This window comes from Belonocnema kinseyi, chromosome 4 (assembly GCF_010883055.1).
Source record: "Belonocnema kinseyi isolate 2016_QV_RU_SX_M_011 chromosome 4, B_treatae_v1, whole genome shotgun sequence".
Classification (NCBI taxonomy): Eukaryota; Metazoa; Arthropoda; class Insecta; order Hymenoptera; family Cynipidae; genus Belonocnema; species Belonocnema kinseyi.
Genome location: NC_046660.1, coordinates 43,081,023 through 43,108,567, shown reverse-complemented (window position 1 = coordinate 43,108,567; position 27,545 = coordinate 43,081,023). Strand labels below are relative to the sequence as shown.

General features: G+C 27.4%; 1 protein-coding gene across 1 annotated transcript in view; it reads left to right on the top strand.

Moving 5' to 3' along the window:
* The window catches only part of LOC117171181, a 116,729-nt gene extending 96,463 nt beyond the window's left edge, over positions 1 to 20,266 (top strand). The window contains exons 4-6 of the mRNA XM_033358247.1: positions 3,723 to 5,174; positions 11,429 to 13,182; positions 17,571 to 20,266. Coding sequence (XP_033214138.1) covers positions 4,257 to 5,174; positions 11,429 to 13,117 — 2,607 coding nt within the window. The 5' untranslated portion in view covers positions 3,723 to 4,256 and the 3' untranslated portion in view covers positions 13,118 to 13,182; positions 17,571 to 20,266. The remainder of the gene's footprint in view (positions 1 to 3,722; positions 5,175 to 11,428; positions 13,183 to 17,570) is intronic.
* Positions 20,267 to 27,545: the final 7,279 nt, after the last annotated feature.

Here is a 27,545-nt window from a genome sequence, read left to right as displayed (position 1 = left end):
GATGACATGCAATCAATTTTAAAAGAGAAAATGAACATTCGATTTTTTGGATTTAAAGTTATACTAACCGTATATAGTCAGTGATAAACGATTACATGGAACATGTTACTCCATTCATATTTTATTATATTATGAGAAACAATCATTTGACTAATTTAACAAGAATATGATTTTTTACCTCAATCGAGAATCATTTATCTTATTTGAAGGTAAAAACAGAAAACTAGTTGCGTAAGTCTCAATGACAAAACTATGTTTAATTTTATGTAATTTTAAACCTGAGTGTACCTAACAAACTTAATTCTATTCTGGTAGGAAGGCAGAATGTTGATAAAACTAATTTGACTTTAATTAGGTTTAGGAAAGTTTGTGGTATTCTAAATGCAACTTTCGAAAGAGAAGTTGGATAATCACTGGAATCCATTTTAAAGTATAAATTACGTAGAATATATTAGAAATTTCCCAGGGTGTCCGCGGGTCAGATTAAAAGTGAAAATCAGGAAAAATTGTGGGATTTTGGGAAAATATTGCAAAAGTCACTTTTTTCTCAAACCACTCTTAAGTCATTTTCTTTTAGTCGCTTTCTGAACTTTCATAAATTTTTTCGAAATATTTTATGGTATTTAAAAAAATTCCTTATATTTTTAGCAGATTTAAAAGGATTTTAAAAAAATTTAGGGATTTTCAATAGAGCTTTAATAAGTCTCAAAAGATTTGAAATATTTGTAGGTATTTTAAACGATTCCAAAAAATTTTCTATAGATTTCAATAATTTGAAGATATTCCAAAGGATTTGAAAAATTGCAGGGTATTTTTTAAATTTCAAGGAGTTTTTTCTAAGATTGTTTAAAGTTTTCAGGGCGTTTCAAGATTTCAAAGGATTTAAAATATTTTGGCATATTTTAAAAATTCGACGGAATTTTAAAAATATTTCAAAATTTAAAGGGATTTTATAAAATTTTAAAAGTTGTGAAATATTGTAGGTTATTATAAAATGTTTCGAGGAATTTCCAGTAGATCTCAGATTTGAAATGTTTTATGATATTTTAGAAGCTTCCAAGGAATTTTCAAGAACTTTCAACAGTTTTAAGGGATTAAAAATATTTCGAAAGATTTAAAATACTTTTTGATATTTTAAACGATTCTAAGGAATTTTCAATATTTCATCTTAATAATTTAAAGGGAGTTCAAAGAATTCAAAAGATTTGATTGTATTTAAAAAAATCCAAAGCAATTTTCAGGGCTCTAAAAAATGTCAAGGAATTTCAAAAGATCTTTAATGGTTTTGATTTGAAATATCAGGTTTTGTTTTAAAATACATGTCAATAATTTGAAGGGATTTCGAAACATTTTAAATATTTTATGTCATTTTTAAAAATATAATGAGTTTTCATAAGCTTTAAAAAGTTTTAAGGGATTTCAAAACCTTTCAAAGGATTTGAAAGATGTTAAGGTACTTTTAAAAAATCAAAAAGACTTTCAAGAGCTTTTAGAAAATATCAAGGGGTTTCAAACGATTTTAAAAGTGTTGAAACATTTTAAAGTATTTAAAAAGATTCTAATCAATTTTTTAGATTTCAATAATTTAAAGGGGTTTAAAAAGATTTGAATGATTTTAGGGAATGAAGGAAAGTTGCCATGCAGTTGTTTATTAGCAATTTGCGAAAATGTAATGAGATTTCATAGAATTTTACGGGATTTTATAATATTTAAATAGATTTCACAGAATTTATTTACAAAAAGTGAGCGATTTCGTTGGGTTCAAGAATTTGAAGAGATTTTCAAATCTTCTTTGCTATTAATTTGGAATTCAGCCTGAATTCGTATTAGTTTATCCTTAACCCTTTCGAATTCTCTTTGATATTTTGAATTTACTTGAATACTTCTAAATTCACTCAATTCTACGCAATTTGATGAATTTTTAAATATTTAAAAAAAGTTACTGTTTAATTCATCCTGAAATATTTCAAATTCCCATTGGATTCTTAGACATTTTATAGAATTCTTGAAGATTTTTCTAAACAAAATGTCAAACCTTACCAAATTCAATGAATTTTTCATATATTTAAATCGTTTTCAATTAATTTGAATATTTTGAACTTCTTTTTGAATTTTTATGGATGTACTCGAATTCTTCTTATTTCTCCTCAATTTTCCTAAATTCTCTCCAATTCAGGTTGCTACAAGACCTGGAAGACCTGGAAAAGTCATGGAATTTTGTAACCAGACTCTTGTAGGGACCCTGCAATTATACTGAAATCAATAGTATTTTTTAAAATTTAATTGAATTCTTTTAATTAAATTATAATTGTTTTAAAGAGTTCTGAATTTACCCTGAATTCATTAAAATTCCCCTTTAAATTCTAATGAGTTTCATGGAATTTAAGAAAAATTCTTTTGAATTTAAAAGAACATTAGTCACATCATTAATACCTATTAGTCACTTTCAGGCAATTTTTTGGTGAGAAATGAGTCACTCTTTCGGTTTAAATAGGTCCCGTTTTTCAAGTAAATTAGGCTATAACAAGTCTTGAAAATAGTAAAAAAAAATTTATTAATTTAATTTTGCTTTATTCCATTTATAAAAGATTGTATATTAACCCTCTCAGCCTAGAATGCAATATGTCTGGTTCAAATTAACGCATCGGGATTTCTTATTTGAAGCCTCGTCTGAAATAACGTTGTATCAACACATATTTTGTTTCCATAGACTTCTATGTATATGAGTTTTTATTTTAACTGTTTCTCTATTCCGCGGTAGCGCTGAGATCGAAAATTTAAAAATCATCTATAAAAAAATCTAATTTAGAATTTTTTAAGGTTAACAATATAAAATTACATTAGCTTAAGAGTGTCGACCAAAAATTTGAAAATTAAATTCGACAAATTTCAATTAATAAACATAAAAATAATTAGGTTAGATCATTCACAAAAGTTTTATTCTTAGTTTATTATGAAAATAATTTAAAAAGTATTTTTTAGTACAGTTCCTGATAATTATTTATCACTCATGTATTTGTTTGATTATTTTTTAATATTATATTTGATATTACCGGTTCTCGACGTTTTACTCCAGCCTTTCTACCCTTTTTATTCTTTCCTGCTTGCAATTTTAATAAATTTAATTTTCTTTTTTTATCTTTGTTAGAAAAAACTTCAATGTTACACTTAGAAAGGTACATTTTCGAAGTGTACAACCTCGACTATTTTGACATTTATTTCCCCATTCAATTTTCGAATTTTCTACCACCGCGCTTCCGCGGAATAGAGAAACAGCTAAAAGAAAAACTGATATACATAGAACTCCACTGATACAAAATATGTGTTGATGCAACGTTATTTCAGCCGAGGCTTCATTTGTTAAACTATAGCTGAAAGTCTCACAAAAATGAATATTATAAAATTAATCAGATAAATTCAACATATTAATATAAATATTTTCACAAAACTGAAACAACTATATATCGAGCCGAAAATATCGTCCGGGTAAAAATCACCCAGACTAGGCTCTGAGGGTTAAAATGTTAGAAGCTGAAAATTTTGGTTTCGCAGTATGAATGGTGAGAGAAGTGCGGTCATTTTGAAAATGGAAGTTTTGCGGCCTGACTGTTTTAAATTGTACTTTCGGTACTTTTTAGTGCCGCAGATCATTTTAAAGCCTGGGTAGATATAAATTGAATTACAGTTTCAATACCGACACTAATTCTCAATTTCGATTTCAGGTATCTGGACTGTTGATCGATTCTGCGGCAAGGCGAGGAATGGATCATCGCTTATCGAAGATTGTTTGAGATAATGACCGAGCAGAACCGCAACGATCAGAGGGTCTTTCATGGGCGGATATCTGCAGCTCGATGAATTTCGGCTGGTCCGGTGCGTCCAAGTCTCTGCACTCCTAGCCGTTCCCGAGAGTCCCAAGAAGAAACGAAAATAGTGCTATTAATGGACTCTCTCGTATCCAAAACAAGTGTGCAATACGTCGTTGTCGTCAAACACCTCGTCCAATCCCGCGCAGAAACTAAAGTCCTGATATTTCAACGAAGAGGATCATCATTCTAGTGATATGAAATTCTACAAATTTGTGATAAATAGTAATCTAAGTTGATTAAGTGAGAAATTATTTAAGCGCGAGACAGCAATTAAGTACTAGCAAGTACTTAATCTCTGATTGTCGTGAGGAGAACAATGAGAATCTCAAGACGAGGATCGTAACCCGCAAGAATTTTGATAGCCGAGGATCCTCTATTGGATTTCAAATGGCACTAAATATGTCGCTGACTCTTCTTTTTCCTCTTCTCGTCACCGCAGTGTGCTCCCTCGTCGCCGCCCTCGGGACGAGCGACGGCGGGCCAAACAGTCCAGTCTTTAACCTGGACAGGACCAACCTGGAGAAGAACATTGCAGCAATTTTCAACAAAGTGGCCCACAGTTCTGCCACGACAAAGCGCAGTGTTCCTGCCTTCGAGCCCCAGGTTTCGGCGAGCACGACCCTCTCGACGGTGCCCTCGCCACTGACGACTTCCTGGACAGCGGCCTCGGTTGAATTCCCGGTGCCGCGTGCCACCCCATCGCCAGTTTTTCGCGAGCAGCCATCCTACGCGCCACCCTCGAAGTCGTTCTTCACCCCGCCCCTGCCACCAGAACTTTCGAATCCCTTTGCCGACAAGCCTACACTGCGGGGAACTCACTACGATCCCCATGTGGTGCCGCGAAGGCCAGTACCGCCACCGAGTGGCACTCCAGCTCACGAGAGGATACCGATAAGACCCCCGGATCTTGCTCAGGGTCCCGTCCAGCCGCCCGAGCGACCCGCGTCCAAAAGCAAGACGCACAATTTGAGCAAGGAGCAGAAGATCTTTGAGAGTTCCGAGACGGAGAGGCGAAATGTCTCGAGCGAGTTTGCCCCGACTCTGCATTATCCGAGTATTTCGCGGATTTTGTCGGGGAGCAATGGCAGAAAACAGGATATTCCGGAGATTCTTTTGAAGCCACTGCCGACCAAGATTCCGGTTCAGAATGCCTCGCCGGTCTCGACGACTGAGAGAACGACGACGTCGACGACAACGAGTACTGATAGGACGACGACAGTTTCCAATTCTGTCACTCAGCCGACGATATTTAATTTGCCGAACACGAGGCGGCAGGAGAGTGTCGAGGATGAGGATGATGATCAGGTAGGCGAAAAAAAAAACTGGGAATTTTTATTTCTTTACCAGGAATTTTACGAATTTTTGGGAAGAAAAATCTGCCCAAGTTTGATTGAAAGAGTTTTTTTCAAATAATTAAAGTGCAGTCTTGATGATTTAAACAGTTAAAAATTAAAAGTGTTTGAAGATGCAAATTTTTGGATAAAAAACAGTTTTATTTGTTCAACTGTATATCTTAATTGATAAATTATTTTAAAAATGGATCTGTACTTTAAGTATAAAAAACTGAACAATAATTGATTTGACAAAACGATTCTAAATCCGTTAAAAACTTCAGAATTTCCAGATTGTAACTGTTTCAATTCGAAAGTCTTGATAAGAATTAAAATTAATATAATATAATTTATTCCGATAATTTTATTTTTAAATACAACTTTATTTTTTATATTAAATTTAATTTAAAACATTATTAATTTTTTTAGTCATTAAAAATGTAAACGTGCGGTTGAAAATTTATAAACTATTTTTATGTTAAACGTAACTACATAAGAATATAGTAATTAATTTAAAATATTTTTGTCTAAATCATTCAATTTTTATCACGTTTAATTTAAATTTTTTTAATTAAGAAAAATAATAAGTATTTAATATATTTAGCAATATTTTACTGTTCATTCAAGTTGATTGAAATTGAACCCTATTATTTAGAAGTAAACAATTTAAAACTGAATTTTTTTACATAGAAAGCTTTGAATTTTTAGAATTTCTAAGAGCTTTTAAACTTTTAACGTTACAATTTTAATTGTTCTATTTAAAAAATGTTTATTTTTTAAGTGAAATTATTAAATGTTGACGTACAAATAACAATTGAATACTTATTCTTTGCAGAAAAAAATTGAGTAATTTTGAGAGATTTTTAGAAGTTTCGAAAAGAGTCATAAGTAATTAAAAAATTGTTCGTACAATTTTTGGAAAATTCTGCAAATTATAAAAAACTTAAAAATCTTCCAGAGATTTTTTTTCATAATTTTTGAAATCTCTAAAAATCTTTTTCAATTTTCTGTTAGGATAATTTTGCAAACTGAAAAGTCATTTTCAATTTTCCTGAGAATCTTAAGACACTGTTTTTATTCTTTCGAAGTCTTTCACAATTCTTAAAAAGATTCTAAATTTTTTTTAATCTGCAAAAATCTACATTTTGTTCTAAATTCGGCTGTGGGTTTTTGCACCAAAATTTTGGTACGAATAGTCGAATTTCATCGGGTCACAAGCTTCGTTTAAATTAGTTGAAATCATTTAAAGTTCTAAATTTAATTTCAATGTTTTTTAAACTTCTAAATATCTCTTAAAATTACTCTAATTTTTTTCTAAAAATAATAAGTGTCCTATTGTAATTTATAATTTCAATTTTTAAGGATTTTTTTTTAATGTTGCAGGATTGTCTAAAAGTTGTAGGAAAATTCAATTTATTTTAAAATATATAGAAAAGTTCCGAAAAAATTGCGAAAATGATTTTGAATTAAATTAATTTAATTTCAGTCTAGCTTAAAATTACTTAAAATAATAAAATGTTTGAAAATTTTTTAAGTTCATTGCTTTATTGTTTCATTTAGATTATTGAAAATGTTAACGTGAATTAATATTTTTGGAACTTAATTTGAATCTTTGAACTATATAATTGATAAAAGTTCTCAATTTTGCAGTTTATCTGCGTTTCGTTTAAAGTTGTTGAATTGCAAAGTGTTGATACATTACTTCCATTTTATACGTGTAAATTATTGAGCATCTGAATATACAATTTTTTAATTGAAAAACTTTTAAAATTCAATTTTAAAAGCTGAAAGATCAATTTTAAAAGTTTAAAATGCAGGAGTTCTACCATGAATGCTTTATTTCTTTATTTTGTTTTCATAAAAAAAATCGTTCAACCGAAAATAGAAGAATTAAATTTTTAGTTAAAACAATCAATTTTCTACAAAAAAAAAGTAGAATAATTCGGTTTTCAGTTAGAAAAGTAAATTTTCAACACACAAAATACGAGTTTTCAACAAATTTAATTAATTTTAAATTTTTAAGCAAAACTGGTATAGTTGCATCTTCAATTAAAAAAAAAAGTAACTAAAAAGAAATGAATTTCCAGCCAAAGAAATTAATCTTTAATCGCAGTGATGAATTTTATATAAAAAAATGAAAAAAATGGAATAGTTCAAGTGAATTTTCTACTAAAATGACCAATTTTCAACTTTAAAAAATCTAATTTTTAACCAAATACATGAATTAAAAAAACAGTTCAATTTTTAACTATAGAAATTAATTTTTAACCAAAAAGAAAGATAAATTTTCAACTGAAAATAGAATAATTAAGTTTTCAGTAAAAAAAAACTTAATTTTCATCTAAGAAGATTAAATTTTTATCAAAAAAGATATCTCGAAGAAAAAGAGAAGTTTCATTTTCAGTTAAAAAAACTGATTCTAAATTAGAAAAACCTAATTTTTAACAAAAAATATCAATTATCAACCAATAAGATTAATTTTCTTATATATATTTACATTTTTAATGAATTTTCAACCAAAAATGAGGGTTTTGTCACCAAGAAGCACAATTATTTTCCCAAAAATCCGAATTAAAAAAAAAATATATATATATAGGAATTTTAAACCAAGTATTTGAATTTTCAGTTAAAATAATTAATTCTCTACTGTAAAATATAATGTTTAACAAAATAATTAAATTTTGAAGAAAAAAAAAGTTCTGTCAACTAAAATGATGAATCATCAACCAAATAAATGATTTTTTAATAAAGTAGTTCCACTTCCAACTAAGTAGTTGAATTTTCAGCAAAAAAAGGATGAATTCTCAACGAAAAACGTGATATTTGATATTTTCAATCAATTTTCAATCAATAAAATAGTTTGAATCCTCAACCAAAAGAGATTAATTTTCTACCCAATAGTTGCGATTTTCAACCATAATAATAACATTAACTTCAATTTTAGTTTTTCTAAAATTCTGAAACTACCTGATGTCTAGCAACTCTGTTATTTAAAAACTAAAGTTTAAGCGCTTTTTACAATTCACCAAGTTTGTCAAATCCCAAGCTCTGCTTGAAAAACTGGAAACTGAATTCTATAATGATTTTCTAAATTCCCCGTCAGGGAATAAACGGTCGGGCGATGAAAAGTTTCTGCCATCAACAAAGTACAGATCGTTAAAAGTACAAGACAATCTCTATCCACCCGCTGCTTGATATTGAAACTAGTTTTTTTTTTTTTTAACTTTGTTCATATTCCTTAGAGCATAGCGAGTCTCTAATTTTAGCACGCTCCTATCTCAACTACTTGTTAGCTTTTCCTCGCAGAAAAAGCATATTCCCCAGCGCATGCAAATGTACTGACTTTGATCTGTTTCTTCTCTCCTTTTGTCTCTACCTTCATTTTCAAAAGAAGCTCACTCACCTACTTAAGGTAGTTATGCCAAAAGTCAGAAATCTGAAGAAAAAAAAATAGTTTTTCTATGATTTTAAGAATGAAAATTTTATAACTGATGTAGTTTCAAATAAACAAAAACAACATTATTTTTATGAAAAGTGTTAAAATTCGCAACAACAAAAAACAGAACATTTTAAATATGTTTTTTGCAATTGAATTTTATCTGACCGTCGCTTCTTTCCAAATTTTGAAAAATGATTGCATTTTAATAAATGACGGCTGATTTTTTCCCGGGGAAAAATTTTCTACAACTCTACTGTTTCCAATTTAGAAAGTAAATTTTTCTGTGGCTGAAATCGTTAGAACTATTTTTGTTGTTGTTAAGAAAACATTTTTGAAGCAATTAATTATATTTTAAAATTATTTAATTATTTTTAAAATAGGAAAAAGTAGTGTCGTAGAGAATCTTTTCCGGAAAAATAATCCGTCATTTATTAAAATGTAAGCTTTCTTTAAAAATTGGTAAGAAGCGATTGTCAACAAAAAATTCAACTGCAAAGAACATGGTTAAAATTCATGTTTTTTTTGTTGCGTATTTTAGCATTTTTCATGAAAATAATGTTTTTTATTTGAAAAGACATCAGTTCTAATATTTTGATTCTTAAAATCATAGAAAAAGTATTTTTTCAGATATCTGACTATTTTGTCAAAGTAGCTTTATGTTACAGTATTTAACTTTTTTTTTAAATTTGTTCTATTTTTTTGGTTTCATCTTTTTGATGTAAAATTAATCTGCTTGATTGAAAATTGAAATTTTGGCTTCAAAATTCAACAGTTGGTTGCAAATTTTCTCTCTCTTAAGGAAAAATCTTTCTTAATTTAAAATTAAATTCTTCTTGCAAACTTGTCTTTTTTGGTAGAAATTAATCTTCTTGATTGAAAATTCGTCTTTTTTGTTAAAAATTCTAATATTATAGTTAAAAATTCATCATTATAGTTAAAAATTAATCTTTTTAGTTTAAAATTCTACTATTCTATTTGAAGATTCGTTTTTTTTAGTTAAAAATTCATCAGTTTGGTTGAAAGTTAATTTTTTTAATTTAAATATAATTGTTTCATTTTGGGTTGAAAATGGTTCTTTTTTAGTTAAAAAAAGTCATCTACTTGCTTAAAAATTGGTCTTTTTTAGTTGAAAATTCAGCTATTTCGTAAAAAAATTGTCTTTTTTTAGTAGAAAATTAATCTTCTTTGAAAATTTATCTTTTTGGTTGAAAATGAAAGTATTCTTTAATAATACAACTACTTGATTGAATTTTTTTCTAGCTAAAAATTAATCTATTCTATTTTTTCTTGAAAACTGATCTTTTTAACTTAAAATACATTTTTTTTATCTTTTTCAGCAGAAAGTTAATTTTTTGGTTGAAAATTGAACTATTTCAATTAATGATTCGTCATTTCAGTTGAATATTGATCTTTTCTGTCTAAAATTGAACTATTTCGTAAAAAAATGCATGTCTTTTGTTGAAAAATCGTATTTTTTGGTAGAAAAAAAATGCTCTTGTTTAAAAATTAATATTGTTGTAAAATTCACCGTTTAGGTTGAAAATTCAAGTTTTCCAGTTAAATAGTCATCACTTTAGTTGAAAATTCAACTATTATTGAAAAATCCTCTTCTTTGGTAAAAATTTAATCTTATTGTTTGAAAATTAATCTTCTTTTGTAAAATTTATCTTTTTGGTTGAAACAAAGTGCATGATTGAAACTTAAACACTTTGGTTGAAAATTCATCACTTTATTTGAAAAATTTTTCTTCTGGAATAATAATTTTTGTAACTTAAATTATAAATATTCCTTTTTAGTTGAAAATGGATTTATTTTGGTTGAAAATTTAACTATAATTTTTTAAATATTAAAAATTCAAGTATTCCAGTGAAATATTAATCACTTTAGTCGAAAATTCATATTTTTGGTTGAAAATTTAACTATTTCATTTATACTTCGTATGTTTTGTTTGAAAATCGTATTTTGTGGTAGAAAATTAATCCTTTTTTATTAATTCAAGTATTCGAGTTAAAGATTCATAATTAAAATTAACATTCGTCAGTTTTGTTGAAAATTATGGTTAAAAATGTCACTTTTTTTAGTTAAAAATTTTTTTTTTTTTGATGGTGCATTATTTTGGTTAAAAAGTTGAACCTATTACTTGGAAAATGTATGTTTTTTTTTTGAAAATTCGTATGTTTTGGTAGAAAATTAAACTCCTTGTTTGAAAATTAATCTTCTTTTCGGAAAATTCATCTTTTTAGTTGAAAATAAAACTACTTTGTTGAAAGTTAAACTATTTTGTTAAAAAATGTATCACTTTGGCTGAAAATTTATTTTATATTTGTGGTGAAAAATTAATTTTTTTAACTGAAAAATTCAACTGTTTAAAAATAATTTTTTAGTTAAAAATTAAACTATTTGGTTAAAAATTCATCTACTTTGTTTAAACTGCAATATTTTTACTAAAAAGTTTCAGAATTTGAAGGGAATTGAATTGTAAATATAAGATAAAATAAAAATCTGCTTGAATTCTTACTCAAATTCATGGACTTTAGAGACAAATTCAAGAAATGATTGTGCTTATATATTTAAATATAATTTGTAAAAGCCTTTTAATTTAAACATTTTAATTAAATCGCTAGAAACTGAGAAAAAGAATTCATAATCAACTTGCGTTATTGTATACAAATTCCGAGTTAATTGTTTAACGGAATTTTTGTCTACAAGTTGACTAGACACCCTAATTTAATAATTCTTGCAAAATATAAGATATTAATCTTGAATTCTTTTCATTCCTTTTTTTTTAGGACTTGAAGAACGACGAGGACTCGTTCAATACAGAAAACATCGAAGCTGTGGATGGAGAACGACTTCTCTATCCACAACCACAGCCTCCAATTCCTTCGAAAGAAGGACCCATGGAGGATGATCGAGTGATATCTCACCGGGATCCATTTCCCCTGGACCCAAGTTGGAGGATCGCTTGGTCCCTGCACGTTTATATCGCCGCCATCAGTTTCACCCTGATGGCCCTCTACTCAATCTACAAGATTGTCCGCTTCAACGACGCCACGAATCTCCTGACACAGTCCTACTTTTTGACTGTCCACCTCCTACTAACCACCGTCTGCACTCTGAGATGCTTCCATCTCTTCTACGATGCAAACAATCTCTCTGGAACGCTGCACAGCTCACTCTCTGGAGTCCTGATGTACCTCCCGTCTCCAATGCTCTCTACAGCCTTCGCCACCCTCGTCCTCTATCTCACCAGATGCTCGGAGGCGCCCTCCTTCAACAACAAGTACTTCTCCCCAGCAGCCGTCCTCTCCTACGCAATCGTCCACATCGTCCTCTGCGTCTCTCTCCACATCTCTAGTCCACTCTTAGGCTATCACGACGAGGCCAAAATCCTCCCGCTCATCTGCCAATGCATCTACATTGTCGTCTGTATGACGCTTGGCCTCTGCTACATGTACGTCTATCGTGTCATTCGCTCCCAAATCCACGTGACCAACAACAAATCCATGAGCAATCATGTGGCCGCTGATCCAATGGCGCTTGCTCTCAACACGGCAATCACGACCTCAATCGCGACGGCTCTTCTCTTCATTCTCATGGGATCCGTTCAGCTCTTTGACTGTATCTTTGGCGTTCAGGAGCGATCCACCCTGTATCATCACTCCTGGCTCTGGTGGGGCTGGCAATCCTCGGTCCGACTGCTCGAGCTCTCCATGTGCGGACTGATGGCTTGGGTGACGAGTCTCTCGCAGTATACTCTACGCGAGAAGCAACTGCAGCAGCACTCGGCTCACTCGGGCTTTGCTCTATTTCCCTGTGGCAGTTCCACCTCCACCGAGAACATGGACGACGTTTTGTATCCGGCGATTTGCAGCACAAATCAGGCAATTCAGAATTATACGATGCGGACCGGGAAGCAGGTGTATGATGACAGTTTTCCGCTGAACACTCTGCCGGAACATCTGAATATTTCCGGGACTTTTGAGAGGCACTCGATCAGAAAGTCGGGGACGATGGGACACTTTCCGCATGAGGGCGGCCGGGGATCGATGAATCGACATGGGAATGGGGTCCAGACGATGAGGAATCTTGATTCGCGGGGAAGGCATACGCCAACGCAAGCTGGACTGCATGAACAGGCGCCTGCCACCGGATCCACAATGCTAGTCGCCGAGGATGGTTTTGTGAGGTTTAGGAGCCTTGGAGGCGAGGAGGATGAGATGTCGGACTCGCAGAGCATCGTCGGGACTCATGGAAGAGGAGGCAGTTCACTGGCTGGAAGTGTCAGGTATAATGCAAGGCATCATCATCCCGGCACGGTGCCACATTCCCACTCCCATCAGCTTCAGCATCAGCTGCATCAGCAGCAGCAACAGCAGCAGACGCAACAGGCGCATCAGCTTCATCACTCGCATCCCAATCAGGGACAGTATCAGGCGCACCATCCTATGCATCATCAGGTGTATAATAATACGTAGGAGTTGCGAGCCGCGCGAATGATGGCGGCCGTTAATCCTTGTTCCTGGTGTCGCTCCTCTGACAGGTAAGGATCTAAGAAGTTCATCAGGACGGTCAAAGCCTATCTGACAAATCTGCAATTGTCAGGGAATTTCAGGGTGGTCGCTGGACCGGGAATTTTACCAATTTTTAGAGAGAACAAATCTGACCTACTTTGATTTCAACCGTTTTTTTTTTTTTTTTTTTTAATAATTAGTTCAATTATTATGACATGATTCAGTTTAGAATGTGTAAAAAATGTTCCATTTCAGATTTTTCACCTTACATTTAAATTAAAAGAATTTTAAAATGCTGCTTTAAAGACTTGAACAATTAAAAATTAGAAGTGTTTTAAAATCGAAGAGTTTTTATAACAAAATTTTGTAGTTGATTAACAGTGAATATAAATTAATTGATGATTTTCTTAAATTGTATTTTAGTTTAATATTTAAAAATTAAATAATGATTGTACAAAATTATTCGGCATCAGTTCACAATTTTAGAATTTCCGGATTATAACGTTAAGAATTAAACTGTTTCAATTGGAAAGTCTTAAATAAATGTAAACGCCATATTAAAACTTTATAAACTATTTTTAATTTTACAATAGCTTCAAAATAATATACTTATAATTAATAGCTTTTAATTAATTTCAGTCTAAAATATTCCATTTTTAAATAATGAAATTTTTCAATGAAGAAAAAAAACAGTTACTAAATATTTAGAAATATTAAGTTGGCCGCTGTACCGACAAAACTGGGAAAAACCGGGAAATGACATTTTTTGTTTTTGTACCGGGAATTTTACAAATTTGTAAAAAAAAAATCTGTCCACGTTCGATTTTAACATTTTTTAAATAATTAGCTGAATTGTTATATTTTTCAATTATGCTATTGTTTAGCTTATAATGCGCAATTCAAAATTTTTTTACTTAAAAAATGTTCAATTTAAAATTTTTATTCCTAAGCTTACATTTTTAATTTAAAGAATTTTTTAATGCTTTCTTAAAGACTTGAACAAATAAATTTTATCGTTAAAGCTTAAACGGTTTCAATTTGAAAGCCTTAGTCATTAAACAAATTTGAACGTGTGAAGTTTATAAACTGTTTTCAACTCAAAAATAACTTTATAATAATATATTCTTGATTAAAGGATTTTATTAAACTTAAAATATTGTTTCAGTCTAAAATATTCAATTTTTAAACCATTCAATTTGAAATTAAAAGAAATATTAATTATTGAATATTTAGCAATATTTGAATTTTTATTTCAGGCAAGTAAATTGAAACCAAATATTTAAAAGTAAAGAATCTTTAACTGAATTGTATGACATAGAAAACCTGGAATCGTTAAAATTTCGAAGAGCCTTTAAACATTGAATGTTACAATTTTAATTGTTGTATTTGAAAAATGCTTAATTTTTATGTGAAAATTTTACATTTTGATGTATAATTTACAAATGAACATTTGTAGAAAAAATTTGAGTAATTTTAAGAGATATTTAGGAGTTTTAAAAAGATAAAAAATTATCATGCAAATTTTAGAAAGGTTTCTTAAAGTCATCTAGAATCCATTTTGAAAATTTTGCTTAAATCTTTGAAAAACTTTTAAAATATTATCTTGAAATAATTTTTCAAAATGAAAAGTTATTTTTAATTTTCGTAGGAATCTTAAGTTTTTATTTTAAATTTAAAACCAATTTCAAACAACTTCTAGATTTCTCAAGATTTCGAAATAAAATTTTGAAGCTTTCCAAGGATGTTTAAACTATTTAAAAAGAAAATAATTGAATTTCTAATTTAATAAGTGTTCAGTTAAAATTTTTTCAATTTTTCAATATTTGATGTTTGCGAACCGGGAATAAATCAGTAATTGTAAATTTAATATTCAAAGCTAAACAAACAAAAAAACTTTGAACGTTACAATTTTATTGTTTTATTTAACAAAATTTAATTTGTAAGTCAAATTGTAGATTTTGGCAGATCTCGAACAAAAATTTAGAAGCTTTTTAAAAGTTTTAACAGCCTTCAAAAGAATAATAGCATTTTTAAGATCGCTGGGAAAATTGAAAATGCTTTTTTATTTTTAAAAATTATTTGAAATTCAAATAATTAAGCAAAATATTTAGAAGTTGTAATAAACTCTTAATAATATTTTTAAATTTTTTAAAATTCTAAACAACACGTTGATGTTACAAGAATAATTTGTCTTTTAATTTGAGCAAAATTAATTTTAACAAATTCCGAGCTAGTACTGGAAATTTTCGAAAGGGAACAAAATTCTGAATTGGAACAGGAAATTTTTCAAAAGATTTCTAATTCTGAGTTGAAGAAGGGGATTTTCAAATTTTAACCAATTCTGAGTTGAACCTGGTATTTATCGAAAAGGATAATAATTTTTTTTTGAACAGGGTATGTTAAAATTTAAATAAATTCCGAACTGGAACAGGGAATTTTTTAATATAGTGAATTCTAATTCTAAGGTAATACTGGATATTTTTGAAAAAAATGTGAATTATTAATTGGAACAGGTAATTTAAAAGAAATTTTAATTCTTAGTTGAAAAGGAAAATTTTCGAAAAGTATTGAAATTCCGGATTTTAACAAGAAATTTTCAATTTTTAGCCAATTCTAAGTTGGAACTGGAATTTATCCAGGAGAATAACAATTCTTAATAGAAAATTGAAGTTTTCCTACAAATTTCTGTAATAATTTAATGATTCTTACAATTAATTGAAATGAAGAATTTTCGAAAAGATTAAAATTTCTGGGCTTGATAGGGAATTTTTCGAAAATAATTAAAATTACTGATTTAAATAGAGGATTTTCAATTTTAAAATAACTTGAAAATAATATATTTATAATTAAAGGCTTTTATTAAATTTCAAATTTTATTTAAGTCTAAAATAATCCATTTTTAAACCATTCAATTTGAAATTTTTTTATTAAGAAAAAGAACAATGACTTAATATTTAGAAATATCTGACAGTTCATTTAAAATCAGTAATTATAAATTAAATATTCATCACTAAACAAATAAAATTAAAGTTTGAACGTTACAATTTTAATTGTTCTATTTAAAAAAAAAATTTCAAGTCAAATTGTTGAATTTTCATGTATAAATAACAATTGAACACCTGTTATTCTTAGGTAAAATTCGAGTAAATTAAAGATATATTTGGAAATTACGAAAAAACTCAAAGGTAATTAAAAATTTTAAATAATTTAAACAAAGTGTTTACGTTTACCAAAAAAAATCTGGCTATTCTATCAAAATTTCGGAACAAATAGTCCACGGTTTAATTTACAACAAAATGTAGATTTTTTTAGAAGATTTTTAAGAATTTTAAAAGACTTCAGAAGAGTAAAAAACATTTCCTAGAAAAATTGAATATGATTTTTTATTTTGAAAATGTAATTTTAAGAGAACTTCTAAAAAGATTTGGAAAGATTTGCAAAATTATAAATATGAATGTGGAAGATTTTAAGGGAATTTTTTTATTTGGCAGAACTTAAAAAAAAGTGTATCAAAAATTTGAATTATTATACAGCATGTTTAGAAGTTTTGAACAAATTTTGTAATAAATTTTAAATTTAAACAACATGTAAATGTTTGAAGATTTTGAAATAAAATTTTTAAGCATTTGTAGGATTTTAAAACTGTTTCATATAAAAATAATTTATTGTAGTTTTGAATTTAGGAAGTGCTCAGTTTACAAAAAATGTAATTATTAAACTTTAAATGTTTCTAGCTTAAAATTGCTGAAAATAATATAATTTTGAAATTTTTTAAATGCATATTTTGAATAAAAAAGAAAGTTTAAACTTCAGTTTTAAGAGTTCAAAAGTCAGATGTTCCATTTTGAGTGCTTTAATTTGCAGTTCAGTTTTTGTTACTTTAAATGACAAATTTGTTGCCTTCAGAGCTCGATTATTGAAATTTCACTAGCCATGAAAAAGGTTTACGATTCGGAAAACCCGGGAAATGATCGGCTATTTTTTTATTTGGTTAAAACGGCCACCCTGTTAGTTGAAAATTCTCCTATTCAATTGAAAAAATAATTTTCTTGGTTTGAAATTGCATTTACTGAAAAGTCATATTTTTTTATCGAAACATAAATTTTTATATAGAAGATTCGTGTCTCTTGGCTTGAAGGTTCGACAATTTAAACCAACTTTTATTTCTTGATTGAGTGAAAAATCTTTATTTTTTTGAATATTCGTTTTTTTTTTGGTTTTAAAATTAATTTTTTTTATATCTATAAATTGTATCTTTTTAGGTAATCTTTTCTAGTAGAAAATACATTTTTTGTTTAAACAAATTAATAAATATGACAATTTTTTATTTTCGTAGAGGCCTATATTCAATAGGGGCCTATGATCAAGAAAATTGAATGAATAACGTTCTAACGTACCTTATTTTTTTATTTTTCAGTGTTTACCAAGAATGGCACAGAGTGTAAAATGGGCCTAACACGAAGTAGCAACATTCGGCTGGCGAGTGATCGACGCACTGCAAAACACATAATGATAAGACACTAATTTGATCCAATCCTACTGAATGTAAGATACATCCTGTGTATAAACCAAGTCTTACTACACATTTCTTCTCTTTCATTTTCTAACGAAAGAAATGAACGAACAATATTTATTTGGACTTTGAAAAAGTTCAAATTGAATAAAACGAGGCAGTCGATAACCTGCGCTTCACTATTAATTAGTCAGTCGTGTGATGTTTCAAGTTTTGATCTTGTACTTGGCGCATGGTACTTAAGGCGCTAATCTCTTGCGAACAAGAGATTTGCCGACGTTTTAAGCCCCACAGGATGCTTATATCGATTCAATGTATCCGTCGAAGTGCGATTCGAAAAGGAAGTCTCAAGACTTTTATTTATTTTTAAATATTTTTATTTTGCAAATCACTACAAGGATGTATTTTTTTTTTCAAAATATAATTGCGATAACTGCGCAAAGCAGTTATATTCGACTTGGCTGTTTATGACCATTTACATACTAAGGAAAAAGACTGATTTCCTTATTTTTTATGTCTTTCATGAGAGAGGCGCTCGTTGTTTTTTTTTTTTTTGTAGGAAAGCAATCAGGAAAATGTTCATTTTAATTATTGATCAATTCTGATGAATTTTCTGGTAGAAATTGATAATCAAAGTAAATCGTCAAATCTGAAATGTTTTAGTTTTACCGAAACAATCTACTTTTAGTTTATCCTTAGGCTATTTATTCTTTATATCAAGAGAAAGCTCCCGCAATGGCCAGTGTTTCAAAAAAAACAAGAAACAAAAAAAAAACTTGCGAGTTTTCTGCTGATTTTTTGTTACTTTAATCAAATAAAAATGGAAGGAGTACTTAAAAATTTCCGATTCTCCAGTCAGTGAAACTGACTTGGACTTTTCTTCTTTTCGAATCGCATAAAATAAATCATTGCGTTGGAACGTGATGTAAAATTAAACGTGTAGAAATGATTTTTTTTTAGATATGACCAACGGGGGGATCGCAACGTTCAAGATTCCGAATGTTTAACGAGTAATCGAATTTTTAAAGGTCATGTCGTCTGTGACGAGTCGCATGGCATTTTTGTACAGTCAATAGTAAATTATCGCTCAGTAAGCCGTAAGGTTTAGTTAGCATTTTGAAATTAGATTAAGTTATTCTGTCAAATACTAAGTTACGTTTTCGACTAGATATTATATTTATGACTTGAAGACTTGCGATATATTGTTAACTTAACTGGAATGAATGAGCGAGTGCGCGAATGAAGGGAGTGAATGAGGGGAAAAATGTTGTGAGAAAGTTTCGAGAGAGTTAATTTTAGTTTCAAACACCGGCCAGCATTTTTTAGAACTTTCTTGAAGAATATGGTACAAAGTAGCATTTCTACTTTTACTCAGTACTATTTTACGTCGTGTATATGTTTTATATGTACAATGTAAATATGGTACGCATGCTCTTTATGAGCGATTCAACATTTTATATCACTTTTAGTTCAACCTTTTTCAAGATGCCAGTGTGGAATATAAATATTGATCAATCTTTTTTTTTTCACTATTGATCAACATATTTCAGATATGATCATTCTGTACAATTTAGGGTGTTTCTTGAAAATCCGAGCTTTTCGAACTCTCTTTTAAATCCGAGTTTTTAGCAGAAATTTATTTTATTTTATTTGATATTATTGTATTTTATTTATTTTTTTGGATAATCGAGACTTGTCGAAAGAATATGGAAGAGCTGGGGATTTTGAGGGAGCATTCTAATTTATTAATTAATTACATGAAATCGATCGCATTTCTGTTTGTTTGCGACCGAATAATTTCACCATTGCCCATTAGTTTGATGCGCTTTAGACTTGTGTTATTGTAGTAGCAATAGGAATTATTAATCAGCAGATATTCTACATTTTATATATTTGAAGACAACCAACCAACCAACCAACCAACCAACCGTACAGAGTATATATGTATATTAATTCCTAGAGAAAATTTTTCGTTCGTGATATTAAATTGTCCCTGACAAATGCCTCGCATTTCCGGTGAGATTGCCAATAATAATAATAATAATAATAATAATAATAATTGGCCAGTGAATTTGTTCGTAAGATATTTCGATTTTTGGATAAACTTTTTATCGATGTTTCAGAGTGATACAGTGATGTTAGTATAATATCGGATCGCGAAAAATGATCTGTACGGAAAAACTAGATAACCATTCTCGATATTATATGGCAACGTGTCATGTACTTCTTACATGTTATAATGCAAGTTTTCATCTACAATTTTGGGAAGAAAAAAAAAAGTTAATAATAAACATTCCACCTTTCACAGATCGCCTAGGGTAAGAGTGCGTGCAAAAGTGGGAGAACCGATGCTTTTATGAACAAATGTGAGTCCTTTGTAAGGGTAAACAACAGCAGATAATAAAAAATTTAGATGATTTCTGTTTGATTTCGGCGAGTTTAAAAGCGCAGAATTTTTATCGATAATGTGAGGAAAGTGAGAAACTATAGCTCTTATCGCTACGTATAAATTATATACGAAAATGATGATGCAAATGCTTCGGACTCTGTAAAAAAATGTATAATAACTGTACAAAATTATAGTAACTATATAAACCATACTTTCAAGTGTTTACTTTTTTATGCCTTTCTTTTATTTAATAATTAAGCGAGCGAAACTTGATAAATACTGATTATTATTGCTACATGCTAAACAAGTTTCAACACAATTGTTGAATTTTCAACAAAAAAAAAGATTACTTTTGAACAAAAATATAAAAGTTGATATTTTGAACAAGAAAATATTCTCATTATAAATGAAAAAAAAAAAAAACAGTTGAATTTTAAAAAGGAGACCAATTTTCAAGCGAACAGTTGCATTTTAAACAAAAAAGATAAGCTTTCTACAGGAAATTAAATTTTCTTTTAAAAAAAAATTAATTCTGTAAAAATACTACATTTTTAACCAAATTATTCATTTTTAAACCAAAAAGATTCTATTTTTACGAGAAAAGAGGAATTTAAAAAAATAAATATGAATTTTCAAACAAGAAAATTAATTTTTCACAAAAAAAAAAGAATTTTTAACAAATTACATAAATTTATTGAATTTTCTAAAAAAGCATTAAATTTTGAGTTTAAAAAATTAGATGTTCAACAAAAAAAAGGGAATTAAAAAATATTTAAAATGTAAAAATCAGTTGGGTTCTACTCAAAAAAAGCGAACTTTCAACAAAATGCTTAAATCCCCAGCTAAAAGATATTTATTGTCAAACAAACAGTTACATTTTGAACTAAAAAGGTGACCTTCATACAAAAAAGATGAGATTTCAACCAAATAGTTAAATTTTCCACCAAAAAGATGAGTTTTCAATACAGGATATTACATTTCTTAAAAAAAGTGAATTCTGAACAAAATAAATAAATTTTTAACCAAATATATTTTTTTAAATCATAAGATCAATTTTCTATCGCAAAAGACGAATTTTCAACAATGAATATAATAGTTTAAATTTTAACCAAAAAGCGATTTTCATTTAAAGAAAGACGAATTTTAAATAAAATAGAAGAATCGTTAACCAAAAAAATTAATTTTCAACACAGAAATGTGATGTTCTTTTAAAAAAGAATTTTGAACAAAATTACGTATATTTTTAACCAAATAGTCGTTTTTTTAATCAAAAAGATTAATTTTCTACTACAAAAGACGAATTTTCAATCAAATAAAGAATCTTCAACCAAAACAAATTAATTTTTAATCAAGCAGAAGCATATTCAAAAACATTTCATTTTCAACCAAATAGTTAAAATGTCGAACAAAAAAATGATTTTTCAATACAGAAGATTGAATTTCTCAAAAAGAAAAAAAACAGAAAAGAATGTATTTTTTTAACAAAATACATAAATTTTTAACCAAATAAATTATTTTTTAACCAGAAAAATGTATTTTCTAGCAGAAAAGACAAATTTTCAACAAAAAATGTAACAATTGATATTTTAACCAAGAAAAGATTTTAATTTTTTAATTAAAAAGCAGTTAAATTGTAATAAAAAAAAAGTTTCCAATAAAATAGCTTAACCATTAACCAAAACGAATTAATTTTTAACCAAACACAGGCATTTTAAACCAAAAAGATGAATTTTCAACACAGGAGTTTAATGTTCTTTAAAAAAAAAATCTGCACAAAAATTCATACATTTTTAACCGAATAGTTGAAATTTTAATCAAAAAGATTAATTTGCTACGAGAAAAGAAAAATTTTCTAAAAAATATATAAATTTGTATCCAAATAGTTAAATTTTCCACCAAAAAGATGAATTGTGAATACAGGGTATTACATTTCTTTCAAACAAACGTATTTTAAACAAAACATATACATTTTTAACCATATAGATAAATTTTTTATTAACAAGATGAAATTTTAATAAAATAGAAGAATCGATAATCAAAAAAAGATTAATTTTTAACCAAAAAGATTAATTTTTAACCAAAAAGATGAATTTTCAACACAGGAATTTAATGTTCTTTTAAAAAATAATTCTGAACAAAAATACATAAATTTTTAACAAAGTAGTTGAATTTTCAATCAAAAAGATTAATTTTCTTCGTGAAAAGACAAATTAAAAATAATATATAAATTTTGAACCAAATAGTCGAATTTTCAAGCAAGAAGATTAATTTTTCATATAAAAAAAAAAACATTTTCCTACAAATTACATGAATTTCCAACAATCAGTTTAATTTTCAACAAAAGAGTAAAATTTTCAGTTAAAAAAACTAATTGTTGATCAAAAAAGGGAAATTTGAAAATGTTATCTAAAATTATCTTCAACCTGAAATAATTTTAATATCAAATGAAAAACAGTCGGATTTAACTAAAAAAAAAAACAAAAAACAAATTTTCAACAAAATGCTTGAGTTTCCAAATAAAACAGATTAATCTTCAACCAAATACATAGTTCCATTTTTAACAAAGAAGATGAGCTTTCTACGAAACAGTTGAATTTTCAACCAAACAGTTCAATTTTCAACAAAAAATATGATTTTTCAATACAGGAAATTAAATTTCTTTAAAAAAAATGAATTCTGAACAAATTACATAAATTTTTAACTAAAAGGTGTTTTAACCAGAAAAATTTATGTTTTACCAAAAAAATGTAATAGTTGATATTTTAACCAAGAAAAGATTTTCATTTCAAATCAAAAAAATTTGAATTGTAACAAGAAAGACGAATTTTCAATAAAATAGTAGAATCTTAATATAAAACAGATTAATTTTTAACCAAGCACTAGCATTTTTAACCAAAAAGATGAGCATCCTTCAAAATAATTGAATGCATCAGAAAATACATACATTTTTAACTAAATACTTTTATTTTCAATCAAAAATATTAAATTTTCACAAAAGAAAAAAAACGAAATTTCAACAATATACATAAATTTCCAGGAAATCAGTTGAATTTACAGCAAAAGAGTTAAATTTTCAGTTAAAAAAAAAGAAAAAACAAAAAAATGATCTAAAGTTATCTTCAAATTCAAAATGTTCGTAAAAAAATGTATAATAACTGTACAAAATTAAAGTAACTATATAAACCATACTTTCAAGTGTTTCCTAGTTTACACCTTTCTCTTATTTAATAATTAAGCAAACCAAACTTGATTCATATTGATATATGCAAAATATTCATCAATCTATTTAAAATATTAATCAATCTATTTTAAATATTCATCAATCTATTGCAAATCTTACACACATTATAAGAGACTTACGTAATCTTTACCGGATACATTTTTTTCGTGAATTTATTTAGGCATCATCCGAAAACAACATTAGACGATTATGAATTAAGAAAGTAGTACAACTTTCAAAACAGTGGTTGAACTTTCAACGACAAAAGAGGACTTCTGAACATAAAATATAAAAGTTGATACTTTAAACAAGAAAAGATTTTCATTATAAATAAATAAAACAGTTGGATTGTAAAAAGAGACCAATTTTTAATCAAAGAGTTGTGTTTTAAACCAAAAACATGAGTTTTCTACAAGAAATTAAATTTTCTTTAAAAAAAAAATTAATTCTGAAAAAATACATACATTTTTAACGAAATAGTTCATTTCTTTACTAAAAAGATTCCTTTTCTACGAGAAAAGATTAATTTAAAAAATGAATACAAATTTTCAACCATATAGTTGAATTTTCAACCAAGAAAATTAATTTTTCACAAAAACAAAAGAATTTTTAATAAATCACATACCTAATAGTTGAGTTTACGACAAAAGAATTAAATTTTCAGTACAAAAAAATGGTTTAATTGTTTGACAAAAAAAAAGGAAATTAAAAAAATATCTAAACTTATTTTATTTAAAATGCTTAAATCCCCAACTAAAAGATATTAAATGTCAAACAAACAGTTACATTTTGAGCTTAAAAGATAAGCTTTACACAAAACAGATGAGTTTTCAATATAGGATATTAAATTTCTTAACAAAAAATTAATTCTGAACAAAATAAATAAATTTTTAACCAAATATTTGTTTTTTTAATCATAAAGATCAATTTTCTTTCGCAAAAGACGAATTTTCAACAAAAAATAATTGATATTTTAACCAAGAAACGATTTTCATTTTAAATCAAAAATAGCTGAATTGTAACAACAAAGACTAATTTTCAATAAAATAGAAGAATCGTTAACCAAAACAGATTATTTTTTAACCACAAAGATGAATTTTCAACACAGGAATTCAATGTTTTTTTAAAAAGTCATTCTGAACAAAACTACATCAATTTTTAACCAAATAGTTGAATTCTTAATCAAAAAGATTAATTTTCGACGAAAAAAGACAAATTTAAAAAAAAATATGTAAATTTTAAACCGAGAAGATTAATTTTTCAACACAGCAATTTAGTGTTCTTTTAAAAAAGAATTCTGAACAAAATATATATACTTTTAACCAATTAGTTAAATTTTCAATCCAAAAGATTAATTTTCTACGAGAGAAGAAACATTTTCTAAAAAAATATATAAATTTTTAACCAAATAGTTGAATTTTCCACCAAAAAAGATGAATGATCGTTACAGGAGATTAAATTTCTTAAAAAAATGAATTTTAAACCAAATTTATAAATTTTTAACCAAATATTTGTTTTTTTATTAAAAATATTAAATTTTTACCACAAAAGACGTATTTTCAATAAAATAGAAGAATCGTTAACCAAACATTTTTAACCAAAAAGATGAATTTTTAACACAGGAATTCAATGCGTTTTTAAAAAGTCATTCTGAACAAAACTACATCAATTTTTAACCAAATAATTGAATTCTTAATCAAAAAGATTAATTCTTCGCGAAAAAAGACAAATTTTTTTAAAAATATATAAATTTTAAACCAAATAGTTGAATTTTGAACCAAGAAGATTAATTGTTCACATAAAGAAAGTATTTTTCTACAAATTACATGAATTTCCAACAAATCAGTTGAATTTTCAGCAAAAGAGTTAAATTTTCAGTAAAAGAGAATGATTTTTAACCAATAAAAAAATTAATTTAAAAAAATGATCTTGAATTATCTTCAAACTGAAAAAATCTTTATTTAAAATAAAAAACAGTCGAATTTTATTTTAAGAAACGAATATTTAAGAAAATACTTGAATCCCAAATTTGAAAGATGAATTTGAAATAAAATAGAATAATCGTTAACCAAAAAGATCAATTTTCAACACAGAAATTGAATGTTCTTTTACAAAAGAATTCTGAACAAAAATACATACATTTTTAACCAATTAGTTAAATTTTAAATCCAAAAGATTGATTTTCTACAAGAAAAGAAACAGTTTCTAAAAAATATATAAATTTATTAACTAAATAGTTAAATTTTCCACCAAAAAGATGAATTATCGATACAGGGGATTAAATTTGTTTTTAAAATGAATTTTAAACAAAATATATAAATTTTTAACCAAATAGTTGTTTTTTTTATCAAAAAGATTAAATTTCTACCGCAAAAGACGAATTTTCAATAAAATAAAAAAATCGATAACCAGTACAGATTAATTTTTAACCAAACATTTTTAACCAAAAAGATGAATTTTTAACACAGGAATTAAATGTTTTTTTGAAAAGTCATTCTGAACAAAAATACATACATTTTTTACCAAATAGTTGAATTCTTGATCAAAAAGATTAATTTTCTACGAGAAAAGACAAATTTTTAAAAAATTATATAAATTTTAAACCAAATAGTGGAATTTTCAACCAAGAAGATTAATTTTTCACATAAAAAAAGGATTTTTCTACAAATTACATGAACTTCCAACCAATCAATTGAATTTTTAGTAACAAAAATTAATTGCTAACCGAAACAAAAAAAAAAGAAATAAAAAAAAAATGATCTTGAATTATCTTCAAACTGAAAAAATCTCTATTTAAAATAAACAACAGTCGGATTTAATTTAAAAAAAAAAACGAATTTTCAAGAAAATATTTGAATCCCAAATAAAGCAGAATATTTTTCAACCAAAAAGTTACATTTTTAACCAAAAAGATGAGCTTTATACAAACCAGTTTAATTTTGAACTAAATAGTTAAAATTTCGACCAAAAAGATTATTTTTCAATATAGAATATTAAATTCCATAAATAAACAAAAAACAAAAAAATTCCTTTTATTTTAACAAAATACATACATTTTTAACCAAATAAATTATTTTTTAACCAGAAAAATTCATTTTCTAGCTTAACCGTTAACCAAAGCAGATTAATTTTTAACCAAAAACAGGCATTTTTAACCAAAAAGATGAATTTTCAACACAGGAGTTTAATGTTCTTTTAAAAAAGAATTCTGAACAAAAATACATACATTTTTAATCAAATAGTTGAATTTTCAATCAAAAAGATTACTTTTCTACGAGAAAAGAAAAATTGTCTAAAAAACATATAAATTTTTATCCAAATAGTTAAATTTTCCACCAAAATGGTGAATTGTGAATACAGGATATTACATTTCTCTAAAACAAACGAATTTTTAACAAAAAAAATATATTTTTAACCATATAGATGTTGTTTAAAAAAAAAAAAATGTTTTTTTAAAAAGTCATTATGAACAAAAATACGTAAATTTGTAACCAAATAGTTGAATCCTTAATCAAAAAGATTAATTTTCGACAAAAAAAGACAAATTTAAAAAAATATATATAAATTTTAAACGAGATAGTTGAATTTTCAGCCAAGAAGATTAATTTTTCACATAAAAAAAGGATTTTTCAGCAAATTACATTATTTTCCAACCAATCAGTTGAATTTTCAACAAAAGAGTTAAATTTTCAGTAAAAGAAATTAATTTTTAACCAATAAAAATGTCTAAGTTTTGAAACGGAGCCAGACTTCAATTTATGTCTTGGAGACAAGTGTTTATGTCTGGAAGACGTAAATTTATCTCTTGAGTCGAATTTTGATGACTCCAACGCGTGCGGTTTATAACTTCGAGCGTATACCTGCCCTAACAATAAGGGTAATTCTAATAGCCTAATACTTGTTTGACGATGATACCGAAAATGTTGTTTGTTTTAACGTATTTATAACGGCTTAGGAGATCCTTCTAGATAGTTACAATTTTTATATTTTTGAAGACAATTTTTAAAGGTTATACTCGTTCAGACCCACCGATTCTGAATTTTTAAATTAAAAATAACTACTTTAATAATTACAAATTTTTCATTCATTAATTTTCTTCTCATTTATGAGCCAAAAGAGGTTCGATAATCTCAGCCAAGACAAGGCTCGTCTTGAGTCAAGTAAACGCCGTCTTAGCCAAGACAAGGCTCGACTTAAGACAAGTAAACGCCGTTTTACCTGACCTGGCCATACAAGTAAGACGAAGGCCTATGTCACGACTCTGTTTTGA